The following is a 24,792-nucleotide window of genomic DNA, read 5'->3' as shown; positions in this document are numbered from 1 at the left end:
CCAAGAAGGAACAGGACCCTCTCCTTCTCAAATAACGATGTACTTTAGGCTCATCAACAGACACACTGAGATCTCTCAGAGTGATCATACTCCTCCCAAAGTCCCACAACAAGGCTATAGTACTCGAGAGATACTTTTGCACCCCGACGCAGCTAACAATCATTAAGAAGTTGATAAACCTTTGTAGAGTCCCCCACTCTATCAAAAATACGAGCAACACTATCCCAAATATCTTTGGCTGTCTCCTCGCTTCATAAACCTTCTTCCAATCTCCTCTTCATTGAAAAAATGAGCCAAGTCATCACAAGGAGTTCTCGGTTTCCCATTTAGAGTAACCCGGATCATCAATGGAAGGGGCCTTAAAGCTCCCGTGATATATATCCCAACTTCCCCTACTTCAAGGATAAGCTTCATCGACCGTGACCAATCCAAGTAATTGTTACTATCAAGCTTAACAATGGGGAGCCGAACATTTGGATTCTCATATGATGAGGGATTGGCAAGGCTGTCGTAATGTGGGAAGTTCAGATGTCTCAACAGCTTTTTTCACCCATCGTTGGGTTTTAAAACAAACACTGAGAGGAGCAATCAACAAGACTTCAAGCAAGAACAATAGATTCCCAAGTAACAAAAAGAAAAACAGAGGTAACCTAGACCACAAAGCTTGAAAAACTTGTAGAGCCTCACACAAAAACAGAAAACAGCAGCGGAGTAGAAAAGAAAAGTCTTCCTTACCAAGAAACGACAGCTGGGTAGTCCAAAACAGCTCCCAAACAAAGCTCTAGTGAAGAGCTATTGCCAATCCCACACTGGTCAAGCGGAAAACAGGCGTAACAGTCCTGGCCGAGATTCACTCCTCGTCCTCGGATGCTCCCAACCGGCTTCGAGATGACACAATGGGAAGAAAGGTAACCTCCAAACGAAGCTAGAGCACTTGGTTGCTCTCCATTTGGATGAGAACCGAGAGAGAAAACAGATCTGTGAAGAACCGCAGTTGGAGCTCAAACTCCAAGAACAACCAAGAGAGGAAACCACCTCTTGGTCCACTAAACACCCTTCTAACACCTTCAAACTCCAGGAAGAGTACGCCGATACCATGTTCAGTTTTAGAGAGGAAGGAGAAGAAGGAAAAGAGAGGGAAAGAGAAGAGCACATACGGTTGTGTTTAATCTCTTCTATCTCAAACTAGAGACAAACTTCCTTATATTGAAAAAGAATAACTAATTACACAGGGGCCCCTGGCCTTATACAAATAACAGAAGAAATATAAAATACATGTGGTTATATACAAGAATACCCTTAAACTCCTATTCTTAACATGTAGATCGAGCCAAGCATCTCGAGCAGAATCAATGTTAGATATATGGCCAGAATACAAGCCTCACAAAAAAAGTCATCCTTAGTATGTAGGGTGACCAAACTAGGAAATAAATGAGCTAAAATTCCTAAAGGGGGGTGACCTAACCGAGAGTGCCATTGGTAGAGTTCAGAAGAGACCAACGAGTTCTGATGCAGCGGAGATGGTAGTGGTGGTGGAGAGAAGCGACCGTCATCAAGCAGGTACAAGCCACCATGCACTTTATCCAATCCAATCGTCTTCCCAGAGTCCAGCTCCTGAAACACACAATGAGAAGGAAAAAAAGTGACTTTGCAGTTAAGATCACGAGTAATACTACTAATTGAAAGAAGGTTAGTAGTAAAATTAGGGATGTGCAAAACAGAAGACAAGGGAAGAGAAGAAGTGCAGTTGATGATTCCTTTTCCAGATATGGAAGAAAGGGAACCATCAGCCACTTTCACCTTATCTTTCCCAGAAGTGGGAGAATATCTGTGAAACAGACTAGAGGTACCGGTCATATGATCTGTAGCTCCAAAATCTATGATCCAAGGATGGGAAGCCACAGAAGCACAATGACCTCCAAATGGAATACCTGATCGGGCAAAGTGTGAACTTGAAGGAGCCGAAGAATTGGCAGTAGCTGATGTAGTAGAGGCAGCAACAACGGAAGACCTGAGCATACGTAGGAGAGCCTGTAGATCATCCTGGGATAGACCAGTGTCAGTAGCAGGGGCTGTAGTAACAGTCTCAGTCTGATGGGCCTTGGTTTTTGTCTTTATCTTTGTCTTGGCAGCCCTTTTAGCTTCAAAATCAGCCGGTTTCCCATGAAGTTTCCAACACTTCTCTTTGGTGTGATAAGGTTTGTGACAGTGCTCACAAACAACAGTCCCTGTAGTAGATTCACCAAGAGAAGCAGTGCCACTAGATGCAGGAGGGGCCAGGGCAGCAGCCTTGAGAGTTGATCTGTTAGTAATAGGAGGGTGCAACATGGCAGCCCTACGGTTCTCCTCAGAGGACACCAAGGCATAAGATTGTTCAAGTGTGGGAAAAGGAGTATGGCCCAACAATTGAACACGAATTTGATCATACTCCACATTCAAGCCAGCAAAGAAATCATAGACCTTGATCTTGTCCACATGCTTCTTATAGGAAGCAATGTCAGCAACTGTAGTAGGGTGAAAGTCAGAGAAGTGGTCCAATTGTTGCCACAGACTGCGTAGAGTAGCATAGTATTTCGAAATTGAAAGTTCTCCTTGAGTGATGTGAAGGACTTTCTTCCGAAGTTCATAGACTTGGGCATCATTGCCAAGCTGCCCGTAGGTTTCCTTGCAAGCAACCCAAATCTGAGAGGCAGTGTCCATAAGAAGAAAGTTATGCTGCAAATCCGAAGTCATAGAGCCTATCAGGTAGAACATGAGAACACCATTACTGGCAAGCCACCTTTCCTGAGCAGGTCCTTGTGTACTGGGCATAACACTAGTGCCATTAATATGGCTGGTGAGACCACGGCCAGCAATGGCAAAGGAGGCAGATCTGGACCATAGAAGGTAATTGGAGCCATCAAGCTTAATAGGATTGGGTGGAAAGCTGTGGTAGTTTGTCTTGCTGTGACCATCATTAGGTGGCTGATCCGAAGTAGCTGAAGAATCAATAGAATCACCCATATTGGCAGCAAATAAGCCCAATAATATCCTCAAGTGAAGACCTGTAATCAGTCTCCAAAAAATCAGAAACAGCAGCCAAGTAGAAACCCTATATCGATATTGTCAGGGTTTTGAAAAAAAAACCCTGTAATGCTGAAATCGATGAAGGGAATAAGGTGTCAAAAATCTGTAGAGAAGTGGCTGCAACTGAGGTCGAGGGACTCTCTATGATGGAAGAAACACCCTGCAAAAAATCAGAACCAAACGGCAGCAACAAGCAGCCCCACACCCAAAGTCGACAATTATCAGGGTTTTGAAAATTTTCAAAACCCTGAAGATGGAGATCGATTGGGAGTGGGGGTCTTCAATCAATGAGAAAAGGCTGGACAGATGCTTGAAAGGGTGCTGAAGAAGCTCCAATAAGTGAAAAACAGCCTGCAATAATGGTAGGGGCTGATCTCTAAAAAAAAACTTGAAGTCTTCAATACGGCAAGTGATGTCCAGCAGCTATCGAGCAGGTATTAATTCATGAGAAAAAAAAGGAAAAAGAGGTAGGGAGGGGCAGCAACTAGATCATACGACCACCTCTTGTAGTGCTGCCCTTATGGAAGAGGGAGAACCAAGGAGAAAAAAGGAGAAACAAAGAGAAAAAATGATGGAAGAGAAAAAGGAGGAAAAGAAATCGATGGGGGGGGGGGTGGTTCCTAATTCGAAGTCCGCTCTGATACCATGTAGAGACTCTTAAATTAGGGTAGGGCTTGGATGTTTAATTCATCCCAAGCACTTCTATATTTATAATCATAATGAAGAAATAAATATTAGTACATAAGCAATGTGGGACTAAACCACATATAAGAATAAACAAATAATAAAGGAAAAAAAGGTCTAGAATACCCCCACGGTATTCTGGCCGTATATCTAACAAATGGGAATAAGCACACATGTGCATGTTATGTTTTAAGGGGTCATTTATGCAATTTCTCTTTTATTCTAATGTGAGGTGAATATAGGGAAGAGGTATCGAACTACCTCTACCAACTTTTGCCATCGTAACTTCACCTTTTCCTCTTATTCGTCTTCTTCCTTCCTTATCCCATTTTGATCTGATGCTCTTCTTGCTGCCACCTTCTTGATTAAATGTATGTCTTTCTCTATTCTTGGCTTTAAATCCCCTTTGGCTCCGTTTGGTTGCAAGGGGAATGAAAGGGAAGGGAAGGGAAAATTTTCAAATTTTCAAACCTAAAAAAGAAACTTTTGTAATCATTACCCCATGTAATTGTATAAACTACTTATATTTCTTACCATATTTAGTAATGATACATTTTACATGTAATATTTATTTTACATTTTAAACCAAAGGTAAATGGATGCAAAGTAAAGTGAAATTTAATAACCAAATATGGAATGATTTGAAGTTAGTGATATTGTCACATGGGGTAATGATTACAAAAATTTATTTTTCAAGTATGAAAATTCCACTTCCCTTCCCTTTAATTCCCCTTGCAACCAAATGGAGCCTTTGGAAATCTTGTCTCCCATTTCATCTGTTTTTTCCCTCACACCCAAAGTGGTTGGCTGTGCACACGATGTTCATATTAACAAATCTACACGTACTAAGCTTGATCCGAAGGCTCTCAAAGGTGTCTTTCTTGACTACTCTCCTGCCACAAAAGTCTACAAATGTTATCATCCCTCTTCACGGAAGAGGCTTGTCTCCAATGATGTTACCTTCTATGAGTTAGTTCCTTTTTTCTCTCCCTCCAGACTACTCTTTAAGAGGAGAGTGTGTGTGACAGTGAAGAGGTAGTTGACCATAACCCGTTGCCTATTCTCCCCTTTCTCTAAGATGTTGGGAAACCTAGGGATGTGGATTTTGATGATGTGCCCACATCAAAACTAGGGGAAGATGGTATAGAAGGGGAACCTAGCATTGAGGGAGGTGATAAGTAGAAGGAGGTACTGGGATACAAAAGAAGAGAAAGGAAGACCTGCCAACAGTCCTCTTCAGATCCACTTCCTCTGCCTCCCATTTTTGAATTAGTTAACACTCCTTATCTTCCTTTTGAGTTAGATCTCCCCATGGCTGTTCGGAAAGGAACAAGAGCTTATACTAATCCTATAGCCAAGTTTGTTTCCTATGATGCAATCTCTTCTACAGGTTTGGCTTATTCGTTTGCCCTTTCCTAAACCCATATTCCCAAGACTGTCAACGAGGCCATGACTAGTCCTAGTTGGAAGGAACCTATGAGTGAGGAGATGAGGGCTCTTGAGAAGAACTGTAACTGGGATCTTGTTGACCTTCAAGAAGGAAGGGTGCCCATAGGTTGCAGATGGGTCTACTCAATCAAATACCAATCTGATGGCATGAAACCATTAAAAGATATAAGTCTAGGTTGGTAGCCAAAGGATATAGTCAAGTGTATGAAATTGACTATCAAGAGACATTTGCTCCAGTGGCTAAGCATAACTCAATAAGAGTTTCTTTTATCAATGGCTTCCAACCGGGACTGGGTAGTGTATCAATTGGATGTGAAGAATGCATTTCTCCATAGGGACTTGGTAGAAGAAGTGTATATGCAAATCCCTCCAGGTCACTAGTTTTCCATAGCTGAAGGTAAAGTGTGCCGCTTTAAGAAAGCCCTCTACGGTCTTAAACAACATCTAAAGGCTTGGTTTGAGAGGTTTAGATAAGCTATTTTGAAGAATGGATACACCCAAAGTTAAGCTAGCCATACATTGTTCATCTGTCAAGGTAGTGGTACTATTACAGCCTTAATTGTCTGTGTGGATGATATTATAGTAACTGGGAACGACCGAGAGGAAATAAAGAGACTTAAAGTCCTATTTAGCTCAACAGTTTGAGATTAAAGACCTTGTTCCCTTGTAATACTTTTGGAATTGAAGTGTCAAGGTCAAGAAGGGCTTAAACATCTGTCAGAGAAAGTTTGTGTAGGACCTTCTGAAAGAGACTTGAATGTTGGATCTAGGTGACGACGGTGGACATCCTCTAGTTGATGCAGGGAAGTATTAGAGATTGGTGGCGAAGTTGATCTCTCTCTCCCTTACATGTCAAGATATTGCTTATGCTGTTGGGGTAGTAAGTCACAGTTCATGCATATGCCTAAGAGTGGGCATTTAGATGTTGTGTATCATATTCTTAGGTACTTGAAGTCCAATCTAGGAAAATGACTACTGTTCTCTAGATATGACCATATGAAAATTGAGGGATACACTGATGTTGATTAGGCAAGCTCTATTATAGATAGAAGGTCTACATCAGGTACTGCACCTTTATACGTGGGAACCTGGTTACCTGCAGAAGTAAGAAACAATTTGTGGTGCTTAGATCAAGTGCAGAGGCAGAGTTTGAGTCATGACACATGGAGTATATGACCTCCAATGGTTGAAGAGACTTGTTCAAGAATTAAGAGTGAAGGCTCCATACTGTTGTACTGTGACAACGAGGCTGCCATTAGCATAACCCAATCCTATTCAACATGATCGTACAAAACATGTTGAAGTTGATCGACACTTCATCAAGGAGAAAATTCACTCCGATTACATTTGCATTCCCTTTGTGAAGACATGGAATCAGTTTGTTGATGTGTTCACAAGGGACTAAACTCACTACAGTTCTATACCCTCTTGAGCAAGCTGGGCATGTATGACATTTATTCTTCAGCTTAATGGGGAGTATTAGAAGTATATGTTGTGAGGGTAGAATAGTAAATAGAATAAGAATAAGCACATATGTGCATGTTATGTTGTAGGGGGCATTTATGTAATTTCTCTTTTTTTCTAATGTAAAGTGAATATAGCTGAGGCATCGAACTACCTCTCCCAACTTTTTCCATCATAACTTCATCTTCTCCTCTTCTTCTTCTTCCTTCCTTCTCCCTTCTCTACTTGTCTTCCTTAGCTGTTGCACCATTCTATCAGTGCGAACTATATTTGTTGGATTGTATAGGCCAGAATACCGTGGGGGGGGGGTATTATGGACATTTTTTCCTTTTTTATTATGTTTCTATTATGTATACAGCCATGTCGGCTATGTTAGGGGCAATTTTGTCCTTGTATTATTTGACTCTTTATTATAAATACATAGCTTGGGGTCTGCCTTAGACTATCCAAGCATTAGCCTTTCCTAATTCTAATCTCTCAACATGGTATCAGAGCAGGTTTGAATTAGGGATTTTCCTTCCATTCTCGATTTCCCCTTTCTCCCTTTCACTCTCGATCTCTTCTTCCCACCCCCCTCTTCTGTTTTGATCTTCTCTTTCCATCCTTCTCCCATTAGGGCAGCACTGATGAGCTGATCGACATATCCAGTTCTGCCCTCCTTTACCTCATCCTATGATAAGGTTTTTTTGATCGATAGGGACAAGTTCCAACTCCAGTTGCTGCCTGCGATATTTGATGCTTCAGTTTTTTTTTGGATTGCTTCCACTCCTTTCCAAGGAACCAATCTACCTCATTGAAGACTCAAGAACGGCGGCAGTATTTACTTCTCTGGATCAATTCCTTCTCCAATAGATTTGAAGACCTCCTAGCTCGATTTCTTTTCACCAAATCAGGGCTTTCTCAAAACCCTGACAAATATCAATCTAGGAGTTTCAGGTTCCCATTGAGGCTGTTCTTTGAAGGAGTACTTTAGTCCTATTAGAAGCATACTCGATCCAAGTTTCACCTCTTTCTGGTGGTTTTTTGTCTGCAATCTGCCCTCCATCGATTTCACCAAAAATCAGGATTTTTTTCAAAACCCTGAAAAAGTCGATCTCAAGGATTTCTTTGTCAGTTGCTGCTGCTTTTTGGAGATAACTCTTCCTATAGTTAAAGAGGTCTCCCCTCCAATTTTCAGCCATTATCTTGGAGTTTTTATTGGGTTTCTCATCACCACAACTCCTCTTTGCGATTTGGTTTTTCCTGCTGCATAATGGGTGACTCTAATGTCTCTATTGGCACTTTTACTGCTGATCTGTATAGTAGGAATGAACCCCGTGATCTTCTTCCTAATCCTATCAAGCTGGATGGGAGCAATTACCTGATGTGGTCTCGCTCTGCCTACTTTGCCATTGGTGGCCGTGGGCTTACTGACCATATTGATGGCACTACTGTTATGCCAACTGAAGCTGGCCCTTCTCTGATCAGGTGGATCTCCAATAATGGTATTCTCATATCTTATCTGATTAGCTCCATGCAATCAGACCTTGTGGATGGATTTCTTCTTCTTGATAATGCTGCCCAGATGGTTTGCCTGCAAGGAAACATATGGATAGCTTGGCAATGATGCACAGGTTTATGAACTTCGGAAGAAAGTCCTTCATACCACTCAGGGGGAATTGACTGTCTCCAAGTACTATGCTACTCTTCGCAGTCTTTGGCAAATTGGACCACTTCTCTGATTTCCACCCTACTACAGCTGCTGACATTGCTTCCTATAAGAAGCATGTGGACAAGATCAGGGTGTATGATTTTTTGGCTGGTTTAAATGTAGAGTATGACCAGATTCGTGTTCAAGTGTTGGGCCATAAGCCTTTTCCCATACTTGAACAATCCTATGCCTTGGTGTCCTCTGACGAAAACTGTAGGGCTGTTATGCTGCACCCACCTATTACTGACAGATCAACCCTCAAGGCTGCTGCCTCGGCTACTCTTGCACCTGTTGGCACTGCTTCTCTTGATGATTCTACTACAGGGACCGTTGTTTGTGAGCACTGTCACAAACCCTACCACGCCAAAGAGAAGTGCTGGAAACTTCATTGGAAACCAGTTGAGTTTGAAGCCAAAAGGGCTGCTAAGACAAAGACTAAGCCAAAGAACAAGGCTCATCACACTGAGACTGTTACTACAGCCCTTGCTACTGACACTGGTCTATCCGAGGATGATCTACAGGCAATCCTACGTGTGCTAAGGTCTTCCGCTGCTGCTGCCTTTACTACATCAGCTACTGCCAACTCTTCTGCTCCTTCAGGTTCAAACTTTGCCCGGTCAGATATTCCATTTGGTGGTCACTGTGCTTCTATAGCTTCCCATTCTTGGATTATAGATTCTGGAGCTACAGATCACATGACCGGTTCCTCTAACCTATTCTATAGATATTCTCCCACGTCTGGGAAAGATAAGGTCAAAGTAGTTGATGGTTCCCTTTCATTCATATCTAGAAAAGGAATCATCAACTGCACTTGCTCCCTTCCTTTGTCTTCTATTGTGCACATTCCTAATTTTACTACTAATCTTCTTTCTATTAGTAGTATTACTCGTGATCTTAACTGTAAAGTAACCTTTTTTTCCTTCCCATTGTGTTTTTCAAGATATGGCGTTTGGGAAGACAATTGGATTGGGTAAAGTGCACAGTAGACTGTACCTGCTTGATGATGGTTGTCTCTCTCCACCAACATTACCTTCTCCACTACACCAGAACTCCTTGGTCTCTTTTGAACTTTACCAATGGCACTCTAGATTAGGTCACCCTCCATTAGGAATTTTAGCACATGTATTTCCTACTTTGGTTACCAAATGTAATAAGGAGGATTTTTTTTGTGAGGCTTGTGTTCTGCCAAACAGACACGTTCAACTTATTCTCTATCAAATAAAAGGAGTTCTTCTTGTTTTTAGTTGGTGCATTCTGATGTTTGGGACTTTGGGGACCTAGTCGTAAAACTTCTCTTTCTGGCCACCGTTGGTTTGTCTCCTTTATTAACTATCATTCTAGGAACACATGGGTCTATCTTATGCACACAAAAAATCAGGTTTTTTCATGTTTTCAGCATTTTCATAAAATGATCCAAACTCAGTTCCAGGCTACTCTCAAAATTTTGCGAAGTGACAATGGGACCGAGTATACAGAGCATGGTTTGAGGTATCGGATCGGATCGGCTGATTTTGGCCAGATCGGATCGGTATCGGCCGAGACCGATCCCGATACCAATCCGATCCAGCTATACAGACAAGGGTAAAAATGTAAAAAATTAGCTTTTTTATAAGAAAACAGGGACAAAAGTGTCATATTTGCCCGAGTTTGGGCGATCTCGATCCGTATCGGCCGATCCGATCCCGATCCGATCCGATCCAACTGATACTGAGATTACGAACCATGGTACGGAGTCTCAATTTCAAAAATACTTTGCTGATCATGGGATTGATACCCCAGCCTAAAATGATGTGCCTGAAAGAAAGAACCGCCACTTGTTGGAAGTGGCCAGAGCATTGATGTTTGCTCGGCATGTTCCCTCCCAATATTGGGGGGTCCTAACTGCAGCTTATCTCATTAATCGATTACCTTCCCGAGTTCTTGATTGCTGTAGCTCGGCTGAAGTTTTACTTGGGAATTCCTCCTTTGTGGTTACTCCCAAAGTGTTTGGCTGTGTATGTTATGCTAGGGATACCAAATCTCCTGGCAAACTTGAACCTCGTGGGTTACGGTGCATATTTTTGGGTTATTCTCCTACCTAGAATGGTTATAAGTGTTACCATCCTCCTTCCCATCGTACTATGGTTAGTATGGATGTCATTTTTCATGAAAACATTTCATATTATTCTTCCCCACCTCTTCAGGGGGAGAGTTCTAGTGAAGATGTGGTTCCTTCTCTTGAGATTCCCCTTCTTCTATCTCGTATGGGTGCTACCCAGCCTCCTTTGACTGCTGCCCCTTCTCCCAAAGGTAATCCTTTACAGGGGGAGATCATGGAAACAAATGGTGGTAATTTCCTATTCTGGGGAGCTGACTCCAGTACAGAGAACCATTAGTAAATATCAGAAGGCCATTGACGACTCCACCATTCTCACTTATAAAAAGAGATGTTCCAGCAAAAGGCAGCCTTAATCCACTGTGTCACCAATACCTATCCAGTTGTTGACTCAGGATCCAGATTCTTCTTCTCCTGGTGAGCCTTCCTCTTCCGACCTACCTATTGCTCATCGCAAAGGTACTAGGACTTGCACTCAGCATCCAATTTCTCGTTTTGTTTCTTATAGTTCTCTTTCTCCTTTTCGTGCATTTGTGTCATCTCTTTTTTCTGTTTCCATTCCTAAAAATTGGCAGGAAGCATCTACAGATGGAAAGTGGAAGACAACAATGTTGGAAGAAATGAGAGCATTGAACAAAAATAATACGTGGGATCTTGTGGCTCTTCCTCCAGGAAAAAAACCAGTGGGATGTAAATGGGTATTTGTGGTCAAACAGAAGGCAGGTGGAACAGTGAATTGATACAAGGCCCGTCTGGTTGCGAAGGGATTTACTCAGACATATGGAGTTGACTACTAGGAGACCTTTGCACCAATAAGAAAGCTCAACACTGTAAGAGTGTTGTTATCTTGTGTTGTGAATCTTGGATGGGATCTTCAATAGTTGGATGTGAAGAAGGCCTTCCTTCATAGAGAACTGGAGGAAGAGGTATATATGGACATTCCTCTAGGCTTCTCAGGTAATACCACCAAGGGCAAGGTGTGTAAATTGAAGCGTGATCTCTATGGGTTGAAGCAGTCACCTGGAGCTTGGTTCGACAGGTTTCACAAGCTATGATTTCTGTGGGATATAAGCAAAGCAATGTTGATCACACCTTGTTCATCAAACAAGTTTGTGAAAAGGTAATTATCCTCATAGTTTATGTTGATGACATTGTAGTAACCGGAAATGATGATGATGAGATCAACAAACTGAAGCTTTTCCTTGGCTGTGAGTTTGAAATAAAGGATCTAGGACCTCTACAGTATTTCTAGGGATAGAGGTTGCCCGGTCTTCAAAGGGCATCTTTATTTCTCAAAGAAAATATATCCTAGATCTATTGTTTGAGACTGGACTGTTGGATGTCACCCTTCAGATACTCCTATGGAGGCTTTTACAAAACTCAAGGAGAAAGAAGGTGAACCTGTTAACAAAGGTCGTTATCAGCGGTTGGTGGGAAAACTAATCTACCTCTCTCATACACGACTAGACATTACCATTGCAGTGAGTTTGGTAAGCCAGTTTATGCATGATCCTTATTCCTCTCATATTGAGGCAGTTCTTCGCATCTTGCGAAATTTGAAGTCTGCTCCAAGAAAAGGAATACTTTTATCTCCTAATGGTCATCTGAAGGTTGAGGCTTACACAGATGCCGATTGGGCTGGCTCTACCGACAGGAAGTCCATTTCTGGCTATTGTTCTTTTGTGGGTGGAAACCTTGTCACATGGCGTAGCAAGAAGCAGAATATTGTGGCAAGGTCTAGTGCTGAAGCAGAGTTCCGTGCGATGGCACAAGGAATCTGTGAACTTTTGTGGCTTAGAGGATTGTTGCAGGATATTGGTGTTGCTGTCCATCTTACAATGAAGCTATATTGTGATAATAAAGCTGCCATTAGCATTGCTTATAACCCTGTCCAACATGATTGCACTAAGCATGTGGAGGTTGATCGACATTTCATCAAGGAGAAGCTTGAAGCCGGATTCATCTGTGTTCCCTTTGTGAAGTCTGTTGATCAGTTGGCCGATGTATTCACTAAGGGATTGAGTGGTAAGGTGTTTCATCCTATTTTAGTCAAGTTGGGCATGCATGGCATATATGTACCAACTTGAGGGGGAGTGTTGGATTGTATGGGCCAGAATACCGTGGGGGTATTCTGGACATTTTCTCCTTTTTTATTATGTTTCTATTATGTATACAGCCATGTCGGCTATGTTAGGGGCAATTTTGTCCTTTTATTATTTGACTCTTTATTATAAATACATAGCTTGGGGTCTGCCTTAAACTATCCAAGCATTAGCCTTTCCTAGTTCTAATTCTAATCTCTCAACAGTATTTCTTGCCGCAGTCTCTTCTCTCTTTTCTTCCTCACCTCTTCTTCTCTCTTCTCCTACATTTTTAGTTCTGGTCTTCTGTTATCTCGCCATCTAGGGTGCAATACTCCACCGCTTTACCTAGCAGCACAATGTTTGTATTGCTCTCCCACAACCCCGTTTTCACTGTTTAGGTTGTCCCATTTCGCTCGCCGCTACTACGGGAATCGCTTTTGCTTTCTTTTCCTCTGGTTACTAAGATGTTTCAGTTCGCTAGGTTCTGATATTGTTTCATGGTATCAGAGCAAGTTTAATCAGTGTTTGCAATCTTCTCCACCTCTATTCTGAGAGATTCCATTTAGAATTATCTCTAGCAGTGTGTAGACACTTTTTGCTGCAACATTTTATTATGAAGATCTAGTTTACATCAATGAAAAACTATTCTTCTGTTATTCTATCTACATGAAGAATACTACCTACTTCTGGATTTCCATGGAGTTAATCATCTACTGAAACTGATCTTTATCAACATAAGAGCTAGTGGCACCCTATTTCTTTTTTTTTTTTTTATAATACTTTTGGTAGAATTAAGATTTTCCCTTATCATGCATCGAGCCACTAGATCGTCCTAATATTTAAGGGCTTTGTCCTCATCTACTCATCCCATTCCTAAAACTCATCATGAACCTTTATCTCATCTTAGGTGGAAAGTAACTATGAAAACGGAAATGGTTGCCTTAATTTCTCACCAGACATGGACCTTAGTGGATTTATCCCCAAGCAAGAACCTTGTGCGGTGTCATTGGGTGTACACCATTAAATACAATCTAAATGGCTTAGTTGAATGACTTAAGGTCTGTTTGGTTGCAAAGTTTATACTTAAACCTATGGTGTAGATTACTTCGAGGCCTTCTCTCCTGTTGCTCATCTTAATTCAATTTGTGTACTTATTTCCTTAGCTATTAATTTAAACTGGCCTTTACATCAGTTGGATATAAGAATGCTTTTTTATATGGTGATCTACATGAGGAAGTATATATGGAGCAACCTCCAGGGTATGTTGCTCAGGGGGAAGAATGCTAACAGAGTTTGTAAGTTACACAAGGCAATTTATGGTTTAAAACAGTCACTTAGATCTTGTTGAACGATTCAAGGCCCATTTGGTTGCGAAGTTTATACTTAAACCTATGGTGTAGATTACTTCGAGGCTTTCTCTCCTGTTGCTCATCTTAATTCGATTTGTCTACTTATTTCCTTAGCTATGAATTGAAATTGGCCTTTACATCAGTTGGATATAAGAATGCTTTTTTATATGGTGATCTACATGAGGAGGTATATATGGAGCAACCTCCAGTGTTTGTTGCTCAGGGGGAAGAATGCTAACAGAGTTTGTAAGTTACACAAGGCAATTTATGGTTTAAAACAGTCACTTAGATCCTGTTTGCTTTACTTGATGGGGATTCTCATAGTATTATTCTAATCATCCCATATTTGTTCGTCACTATGATTCTAGGGTGCTGTTGTGGTTGTGTATGTCGATATATTATCATATCTGGAGATGATACATCTGAGATTATAGAGGTGAAATCTAGAATTTTCAGATGAAAGACTTGGATGCCCTCTGGTACTTTCTTGATAATAGTAAGAAATGGGTTAGTTTGTCACAGAGAAATATGTGTTAGACCTCTTGTCTGAAACTGGTATGCTTGCTTCTAAATTAGTTGATACTCTTATAGATTCACACCAGAAGTTTTGGACAAATGATGGCGAGGAATTTGATGCCAAGCATTGGTACAAGAGATTTGTAAAGTAACTTATTTACCTGACTGTTACTAAATCCGACATATCTTTTGTTGTTGGAGTTATTAGTCAGTTTATAGAATCACCTAAGAAGACTCATTGGGAGGTAGCATGCTGAATCTTAAGGTATCTGAAGGGGGCTCTAGTAATGGAGCTTATTTACCAACCTTATCAGCGTATTGATTTGGTTGGATATTCTGATGCAGACTGGGATGGCTGGTGCTGATGATGATAGAAGATCTACCACAGGTTATTGTACGTTCATTGGTAGCAATCTTGTCACATGGAGAAGCAAATGATTGTGGCTAGATCTAGTGCTGAAGCTGAGTATAGGACTATGGCTTATATTTAATCGAGTTGATGTGGCTGAAATCATTGCTTCAAGAGTTGGGGTTTTGAGTTTCTAAATTCATGAAGATATTCTGTGATAATCAAGCTGCTATCTAGATTGCCAATAACCCGGTGTTTCATGAAAGGACCGAACACATTTTAAGTTGATTGTCACTTTGTGAGGAATGTGGTTATGAGGAAGTTGATTGATACTCCTTTTGTTTCTTCAGTAGATCAGTTGGGTGATATGTTTACGAAGCCTCTGTTTAGTCCTGCTTTCCGGAACGGCTGTTTCAGGCTGGGCATGGGTGATTTATAAGCTCCAGCTTGAGGGGGAGTGTTAACTTATGTATATTGTACTGCAGGGGTATTATTGTCAGACCCTGCATTAGTAATTAGTTTTAATTGTTTTTTAGTCTTTATTGTTTAGTCTAATTAGTCTTTATTGTTTAGGACTGAAGGGTATCCTTGTCCTTGCAGTGTTGTACTTGTTCATCCTAATATAATGTGGTGAGAGGGACTGCCACATGTATGGACTGTTACTCTTTCTTGCGGCAGTCTCGTCTCCTCTTTCTTCTCTTCTCCTACATTGTTAGTTCTGGTTTTCTATTTCTGATATTGTTTCAAATCTTATTATGAAAATATTAAATCAAAGCCAATGGCCAATTCCTTCTGTTTGATTCTAAGGGTCTTTAACTCTTACTGCTGATTAGAGCCATTTCTGTCTTTATATACTTTTTTCATTATTTTTAAGCCGGAGCTAACCAATCAAGAGTAGAAGACAATTCCAAAAGCTAAACAGGCAGTTCTTTCCCTCCAATCAGGAGATGCATAAGGTCTACATGATTTCTCATGGTGTGCATTATGATGTTCCTAGGTTTTATGTTTCATGTAGCTGCATGGCATTTAGCAAGGTTCTTTAGGATAAGTTAAAGCTAGAGGTGTTATATGCAGTTCTCAATGTGTTTTCTCCAATCACATCTCCAATTAGAGTAGTGCAATAAAAATTAAAAACTAAACAAAATATATGCAGAAATGTGATGAAGGATCACAACTTCACAAGTGGAGATGCATGTACACATAGGGCCCCTCTTTTTTTTGTTTTGAACTATGCTAAATTAAAAGCCTAGTATCATTGTATGCTAAATACCCTCTAAAAAACTAAATCAATAATTTACCGAAATCAAATAAGGTACCAAGTAGGACATCCCAAGAATGGTCTGCAACAATTCTCCAGTCCCACAGTTTCAGATCTCCAATTCAGAAATTTTCACTTAGATGATTTTCAACTGTAACCATGGGAAAAGGGATGCTGCACATCAGGCAGGCCAAGGTAAGATCATGCATAGCAAATTTATAGATTGGTCTTCATATTAGGCTAATGTTGGCCCAAAACTAAGTAATTCTGTGTGGTCATTACTCAGTTGCTTTGGTCTGCTTAACCTCATTTCCAGTGAAATCCTAAAGTACAAACTCATCCTGTTATATATCAGGCCCCTTTCTTAGTCCCAAAACCTAACACAAGACAGGTTGTGCCAGGCTCATAGTGCCTGCTGACCTGAGTGGACCCATACATGTGATACCTCAAACCATTGGATGATTAATTAAAAGAAAAGGTTGTGAAGAGTAAGAGATTTAAGGTCAAGAAATGAATGGTCATACTCATCCAACAGGGCCAATTACTTTCTGTTGTACTTTATATTGGAGAGAATCAAAGATCGATCTGTCCCAGGCTCCCAGCAACTGTTTACCTAGAGCCTAACCACACATATCCTTAGATCCTCCTAACTGTAGATGTATTCTAATACTGTCTGCATCTCTGGTATGAGGAAAAAATAAATTTGTTAAGCTTACCAGGATTCCTTGGTCAAGAACAAGGATATTGTTCATGTTTAGGACTGTGGAAATGCGGTGTGCAATAGTGATCACTGTCATGCCTTTACATTCGCTAGAAATGGCACTCTGTAGAACTGATGCTGTTTGAGTGTCAACACTGGCAGTGCATTCATCCAAACACAGCACCTGCAAAATTTTAATATGGCAATCTGTAGCATCAATACTGGAAAATCTGTAGTTTTGTTAGCCTAACTTTTCATGTTGCTCAAGCTATAGTTGGTCTTGAGCATCATTTTGTATATCTGTTTCATGTGAGTATATAATGAATGGCATAGCTACTTCATTACACCAAATAACAGGAACATAATAATATATGCTATTTTACTTTACAAGGTGGTGTCGGTTTTGTTACAACCACTAGTCCCAAAAGCTCGAGCTGTTAAGTAAGGGGCTACAATAATGCATATCAAAACACAACACCTCTCCACATCTGCAGGCCCACACACACACGACTCTGCTTGTGACACTATCATGTGGCACCGAGGGGCACAAGGCTCTTTAACTATTGTTGTAGCGCACCATATGTATTCGATGCCCCCTTATCCATATCTAGCTAATGACTATGGTACACAACTTTCGTTGTTCACACATCACATGTGGATCGGTGGATTTCTCATAGTTGGTGCTGCCGCGCATGCAGCCATTTTTATGGTAAGAGACTATGATTCGACTACCCGATACAATGATCTATTAGATCGTGTCCTTAGGCATCGTGATGCAATCATATCACATCTCAACTGGGCATGTATATTTCTAGGCTTTCACAGTTTTGGTTTGTATATTCATCATGATACCATGAGCGCTTAAGGGTGTCCCCAAGATATGTTTTCAGAAAGCACTATACAATTACAACCTGTCTTTGCTCAATGGATACAAAACACCCATGCTTTAGCACCTGGTGCAACAGCCCCTGGTGCAACAACAAGCACCAGCTTGACTTGGGGGTTGGTGGTGATTTAGTAGCAGTAGGCGGCAAAGTCGCTTTGTTACCTATTCCATTAGGAACTGCAGATTTTTTGGTACATCATATTCATGCATTTACAATCCATGTGACGGTATTTATAGCATAGGGGCACAACAACACACAACATAAACCCTTCATACAAAACAGCAATTGAACACCCGAACCCCTGGTTCTGATACCATGTTACAACCGCTTATCCCAAAAGCTCGAGCTGTTAAGGGCTACAACAATGTATATCAACACACAACAATAGGTTTCTTTCATATCCTTAACATAGTTTAAATTCCATGCGAAGAATAATTTCTATCTGCTGCCAAGAAATATAATAGAGAACTAGAATCCAATAGTAACACAAATCTGTAAATAAATTACCAAGGAAAAAGAATAATCAAATGACATAAAAAATCTAGAATGTAATTTCTTAAAGAAGCTGTATGATTAATATGACCTAGCTGGTATCCCCTTTTCTTAATGAAAAATCTAAAATAATCTCAAATTAGTTTATAATTAGTTATACTCATTTTGGAAAATTGGTGACAGATTTTTCCCTCTGCTAATAAGTATATGATCTTTGAAGTTTCAAAGACAAGGCTCTTAATGAAGTGAAAATCTAGATAAGGGTTGTTTTTCAAAAAAAAAAAAAAAAAAAAAGGTTGAATCTGCAAGGCAACGGTCTTGATTAAAAATGGTGCAGTTTCTTAAAATCAATGCTCGTAAGATGATGCTGAATGCTCATAAGGTGATGCTGTATGCAAAGGAATAGCATGGAAGCTCATTCTCATATCTTCTCATTTTCTTGAACCGTGTACAACAGGTTGAAGTCTAAAGGATCAGTTGAGTTAATGCTATGAGTTTTGGAATACCTTAGAAGACTTCAAAAATGCACGTGCAAGGCATAGGAGCTGCCTTTGCCCAACAGAGAATGTTGATCCTGCTTCTTTTACAAGACTATCCAGACCTCCAGCTGTTTCTACTTCCTCCTTAATATGACATTTTTCTAGAGCATGCCAAATTTTTGCATCACTTGTCACCCTGGATGGATCTAGGTTGTCCCTGGAAATTTGCAAGAGATACAAGCACATGCACTTGTTGGTTACAGGAAACAGTGGGACTCATCAAATTATATTTAACCTTTTGCCTCTTAAATAAAAAGCATTCTATATTGAATGGAAAAGTTGATAAAGCTACTTCATAAGAAAAAAAAGGACACCTTAATGTTCCTTCAAATAAGAATGGGCTCTGTGGAACAACTCCAAAATGTGAACGCAAGTCTCTAATGGCAACATCTGCCACATTTATGCCATCCACCAAAATAAAGCCCCCACATATTGGGCTAAGTCGAAAAAGGGCATTTACCACACTAGATTTTCCAGCACCTGTTCTTCCAACAATTCCAACCTGATTGAATACAACAATAAACCAGTAGGAAGGGTAAAAAATGAAATCTGAAATGCTGATAAGGAATGGCACCTTGTATAAATGGACAAAGAAAAGGTATCCTAGAACAATTTTTTACATGGACTAACCTGTGTGCCTCCTGCAATAGTAAAAGTGACATCATGCAAAGCAGCCGGCGAAGATGGCATATATCTCAATGTAACATGCTGAAATTCAATCTGTCCTTGGAAGGGCCAATCTGCTTCTACAAATTGGCGTCCTTGAAGTTCTTCTTGAGGAACATCCATATACTAAAAAGAGTGGCAGTCAATATATTACAGATCAATGGAATAGTAATAAATCAAATGATTGATCTATTCATACCTGAAGAACCCTTTCCACAGAAACCATTTCCTTCTCAGTTTCAGTGAAACTTGATAAAAAGCTGCTGAGCAAAGAGACCATTGGAGCTGCATATGAGAGAGCCAAGCCAACCTGCATCAAATTGCAGAATCATATAACTTAACAATGATTTAACTCACAATGAAGATCAAAAGATGATAGATGATGAATGGTATGTAAAAGTTGAGGCTTTGGAAATCTTACTAGTCCAGGTGTACCAAAACTAACTAGGAAACTGCCATGAGATCCAATGATAGCCATCACGGCGACAAAAGAGATAACAAATGCTGCTAGCAACTGAAAAAAATCATTAATCACTAAATATATGGAGGTCGTAAATATTTTAAGTTTCAGTATTGATGAGAAAGTAGTGCATACTTGAAGGCGCAGGGAGAGCCACAAACTTGCTGTTATCTCTGAGTAGGAAGTTTGCTGATATACCGAAACATTCTCAGTAAATTTAGCCATGAAAATTTCCTGTTAGTAGATCATTGGAAGCTGCCATTATTTTCTCTACTAGGAATGCAATTGCATCTTCAGAGAAAGAGGAGGTACAAAACACAGACCTAGATCAGAAAATATTTATTTCGAACTTGCCAATCATCCACAAAAAGGGCTCTATGAGATTGTTAGGTTATTATTACAACTTATAACATAGTGTATGCATACAACTCTACTCAGCCTTATCCCAACTAAATGGGGTGGGCTACATATATCCTCTTTCACCAATCAACTCTAATTACCATACATGGATGTATCATTAATGTAATGGGCCTGGTGGTTCTAATATCATGATTGTTACAACTTACAACTACTTATCCCAAAATCTTGAGCTGTTACAAAGGGAATACAACAATGTATATCAAAACCCCCTGCACAAAAGCTCGAGCTGTTAGGAAGGGCATACAACAGTGTATATCAATACCCCCTGCACGTGCAGGCCCACACACACAACTCTGCACGTGACACCAACATGTGGCACTGAGGGTACAAAGCGCAGGGGCACAACACACTCCCCCACACCATAGTTGTCATGGCGTCCTGGCGCTGGAGAGGGTTGCATGGCGACCTACGCCATGGCGTCCCTCTTTGATTTCTTTCTTCCTGTCTCTCTTTCCCTCTTCGATTTCTTCTTCCCTCTTCGATTTCTTCTTTCCCTCTTCAATATCTTTCGATTTCTTCTTCGATTTCTTCTTCCTGTCTTCTTTCCCTCTTCGATTTCTTTCGATTTCTTCTTTCCCTCTTCGATTTCTTCTTCGATTTTTGAATTTTCTTCTTAAAACTTGAGAAACAATAGAGAAAAAATAAAACATGGCTTGAGTATACATCTATTAACACATTAAAAATAGAGAAAATAAAAAATAAAACATGGTCGACATGCTCGCCATGGCGTTCATGTCGATATATCGACGTGACACCCCTCCACCGACTTGGATCGCCGTGACGCCGTGACAACTATGCCCCACACACCTATCAAGGATCAAACACTCTACATCTTCCTTGGCGCCAGGTGTAAGACTAGTTTGGGTTCATCGGCTTCTTTGTTTGAAGCTGAGGCTATCTGTGACGTCCTGCTTCTCGGATGTAGCTTGCAGATTACCCACCTGATGGTTCTCTCGGACTGCCGTCCTTGGTGCTGGCCCTTATGCGATTTTTCGTCTTCTTTAGACTGGGCCACCATGGTCGTTGTGGATGATGTTTTAGTTTATTTCGTTCTTTTACGTATGTTTCCTTTGCTTTAGTTTCGCGTTCCTGTTGTACATGAGGCCCACCTTTTAGCTAAAGGCACCTCCCGTTTCTTTCTGTCCTGATTCTGATGGCTTTCTCCCCCCTTTTCATTACCTCTTGTAATCCTTTTGTCCGGGATTTACCCTGCAACAGTGATCCATAATAAAATTGCAGATTCTGACTAAGAAAAAAAACATCCTGTTTTCTGTCCTTACACTAGAGTTTCTAAGCCGCCTTATTGGTATGGATTTTCAGCTAATGTTGCTCCAGCTTCGCTTAAATCTCTTGATCCTTTTACTTCATTTGTCCTGTTTGCTCCTTTGGATCCTGTTACTTCTCCCTTTGTCTCTTTAGATCCTGTTTCTCTTCCTAAATCTTACCAGCAGGAATGCCGTATACCTTGTTGGCAAGAGGCTATGGACTCTGAACTTAATGCTTTAGTGGAAAATGATACTTGGGATATCGTGTCTACTCCGAATACTCCAGTTATTGGGTGTCATTGGGTATATTCTGTGAAACTCAAGTCTGATGGCTCTATTGATTGGTATAAAGTTCGTTTGGTTGCTAAGGAAGATAAACAGGAATATGGTATTGACTACTTCGAGTCTTTTGCTCCTGTTGCTAAGATGACAACCTTTCGTGTAGTCTTAGCTCTTTCAGCTGTTCGCCAATGGCCTATTTTCCAAATGAACGTTAAGAATGCTTTTCTTCATGGTCATTTGAAGGAAACAGTTTATATGCGCCTCCTCTCCTGGTCTTTTGTATGATCGTTCTATGGCATGTAGACTGAAGATATATTTATATGGTTTGAAACAGGCTACAAGGGCTTGGTTTGAACATTTTCAGGAGGTGATTATTCAAGCCTGTTTTACTCAGAGTTATGAGGATTTTGTTCTTTCATTCTTTTCCTAAAGGTATGGCATTTCTTCTGTTGTATGTGGATGATATCCTCATTACTGGAGATGATACTGGCGTTATTACCACATTGAAATCAATCCTGAGTTCTTCCATCAAGATGAAGGATTTGGGACCTCTCACATATTTTTCTTGGACTGTAGGTTCATTACTCAAATCGTGGTTACTTTGTTAACCAACACAAATATGTTCAGGATCCGATTAAACTGGCCAACTTAACTAATGATAAGAAGGTGGATACTCTTATGGCAGTTAATATCAAATACTCAGAGCATGCTGGAGCACCTCTTTCTGATCCTACTATATATCGACAGCTTGTGGGAAGTCTCATCTATCTTTTTTTTGGATGAATAAATAATTCAATTACCAAAGGAGGAAGGACAAAAAGAGGGGTGGAGGAGGATACAAGCAAAAGCCAAGACCTGCCAAAGGCTAAGCCAGACAAAAGGGACAAGGCCCTAACAAAAGCGCAAACTAAAAGGGGAGCCACACGCTCGCAAAAGGAAAAACACCTAGTTTTCCAAAACCAGGCCAGGCGCAAGAAAGACTAGCCTGGGTCAATGGGCTCGCCACCAGTAGCACTATTCCTGTAATCCAAAAAGTTAGGCGAAAACAACTCCGGACCGTGCATGGACTAAGTAATGTAGAGGCGCTTCTTGGGGAAAGGAGGGGAACTAGGATTACGGTGACGAAAGACATGGAGAGTTTGGGGAGAAGAGGAAGCCGGCCCATTAGGACAAGATGGGCCAGGCAAAGAAGGGATGAAAATGGGCTGGATCGGGGGAGGAATGGGCCCAGAAGCATCTGAAATAACGGTCAAAGAGGGGACTGGCCCATTGGAGTCAGAGGGGACTGGCCCATTGGAGTCAGATGGGCCAGCCAAAGAAAGGGGGAGAGTGGGCCGAAGCGGAGGGGGAAAGGGCAAAAGAGAGGGAGCCAAAGGGGGGACTATTGAGGTCAGGGAAGGTCTAGGGGTTAAAAAACTCTTGACGGAGAAAAGAGGAAATCCCAATGTTCGAGGGGAGCTTTGGGGAAGCCAGCAGAGGGATGCCAGGCTCAGCAGGCAAAAGAGCAGAGGGGGCTTGCGCAGGAAAGGGACCGGTCGAGCAGGAGAGCAGAGAAGGATTTGTGGTATTCAACTCCTTGGGGGGAGAGAGGTCACCATCGTCACTGAGGGAGGCAGACTGAAGGACAGAGAAACGATTAGGACCAGTGGTAGCAGGATGGGGGACCATTGGTCCGGAGGGAGAAGGGCAGCGAGGGGAAACTGACACCCGAAGGACCTTCCGGCGAGACTTACGAGTGCGGCTTCTTCCCCGGCCACGGATGGGATCATGTTGAGCAGAAGATGCCAGAAAAAGCGAGGCTACAGGCTCAGACATCCCTGGGGGGTTAACTTTGCACACAGAGGGACTTCTACAAGCCCCGGTGGAGTAGTCTTCACACACAGTAGCAGCAGCTGTCTTGCGAGGAGAAGCTACATCACAACCAGCAGTGAACGATGACTTGCACACAAGGGAGGAGTGACCAAAAGACTTGCAAAATTTGCAGTGGGGTGGCAGCCTTTCATAGAGGATCTTCTGTTGGAAGGAAAAGCCATCGTCGTCCAAGATAGTGACAGAAGATGGAGCAGGACCATCGGCAGAGACGAGGACACAAATCCTAGCAAAAGATAACCTGTCCATCTTCTTTGTGCGTTTGTCGGAGAAAAGAGGCTTTCCGATCACTGATCCAATAATGCTCAGGCCCCTTTCACACCAGAAATGGAGTGGAAGACCGGGCAGAGTAATCACTAAAGGGATGGAGAGGAAATCAACCTTGTTTAGTTGCAGATGTTGATCCCACTGTTGAAAGAAGATAGTGTTTTTCCCCACCAGCCAAGGGCCTCCCTCAAGGGCTTTCAATTTGTCTTCTTCATCAGAGAAATTGAAGATAAAGACTCTGGATTCAAGAAGGAAGCTATCCATCGATCCAAGAGATAGCCATTGCTTGGAAAGAGAAGACTTGATGATATTGAAGGGTGGTCTGCTCCCTAGGAAGTGACCAACCAGGCAGTTCGACCATTTGGAGATTTCAGAGTCAAGAAGCCCTGACGGACAGAGGCCAACAAGATGGTCATCAACAAGGGAAGGAGGCACAAAGTGAAGAGGAAGTCCCTCCCTTTCAGAGGAGGAAACAGGCTTGAAGAGGGAGTTCCAGGACTTGTTGCCAGGAGCAGGGAGGGAAGGGGAGGGGCTGGAAGAGAGGTTAGGAGGGGGGGGGGGGGAGGAAGATGGAGGGAGAGACTGGTGGTCAAAGCCACCGGAGGGATATCAGACATGGCGGACAGGTCTCACATTACTACTTTAACCAAACCTGATAGTTATTTACATGAACCAAGAAACATTGTAGAAAAATAGCTCAAAATGGAGTCAGTCTCATCTATCATACTATGACTCACCCTGATATTGCTTATGCTGACCATATTGTAAGCCAGTTTGTTTCGTCGCCTTGTTAGTTGTACCACACTGGAGCTCACCACATTATTCTTTATCTGCGAGGTACATCTACATGGGTTATTTTTCTCATCATCTTCTTCACTTTAGTTGCGTGCCTATGCTGATGCTGATTGGGCTGGTTTTCTTGAATCTTGACGCTCTACCTC

The 24,792-nt window shown here is 41.4% G+C and overlaps 1 protein-coding gene across 4 annotated transcripts in view; it reads right to left on the bottom strand.

The window, feature by feature from the left end:
• Nucleotides 1-24,792, bottom strand: part of LOC122656414 (ABC transporter C family member 13) — a 139,975-nt gene that overhangs the window by 9,474 nt on the left and 105,709 nt on the right. Inside the window, exons 29-35 of one of the 4 annotated variants that reach the window (XM_043850920.1) lie at nucleotides 19,884-19,982; nucleotides 19,710-19,802; nucleotides 19,488-19,598; nucleotides 19,253-19,414; nucleotides 18,937-19,124; nucleotides 18,590-18,779; nucleotides 16,721-16,888 (exon numbers count right to left, since the gene is read on the bottom strand). In XM_043850920.1, coding sequence (XP_043706855.1) covers nucleotides 16,721-16,888; nucleotides 18,590-18,779; nucleotides 18,937-19,124; nucleotides 19,253-19,414; nucleotides 19,488-19,598; nucleotides 19,710-19,802; nucleotides 19,884-19,982 — 1,011 coding nt within the window. Of the gene's footprint in view, nucleotides 1-16,495; nucleotides 16,889-18,589; nucleotides 18,780-18,936; nucleotides 19,125-19,252; nucleotides 19,415-19,487; nucleotides 19,599-19,709; nucleotides 19,983-24,792 lie in introns of those variants that run through there. The other 3 variants (XM_043850919.1, XM_043850918.1, XM_043850917.1) reach the window with 3 other exon arrangements.

The sequence above is a fragment of the Telopea speciosissima genome, chromosome 3, assembly GCF_018873765.1.
Source record: "Telopea speciosissima isolate NSW1024214 ecotype Mountain lineage chromosome 3, Tspe_v1, whole genome shotgun sequence".
Lineage (NCBI taxonomy): Eukaryota > Viridiplantae > Streptophyta > Magnoliopsida > Proteales > Proteaceae > Telopea > Telopea speciosissima.
Note: the sequence above shows the minus strand (reverse complement) of the source record. Positions and strands in the feature narration are given on the sequence as shown.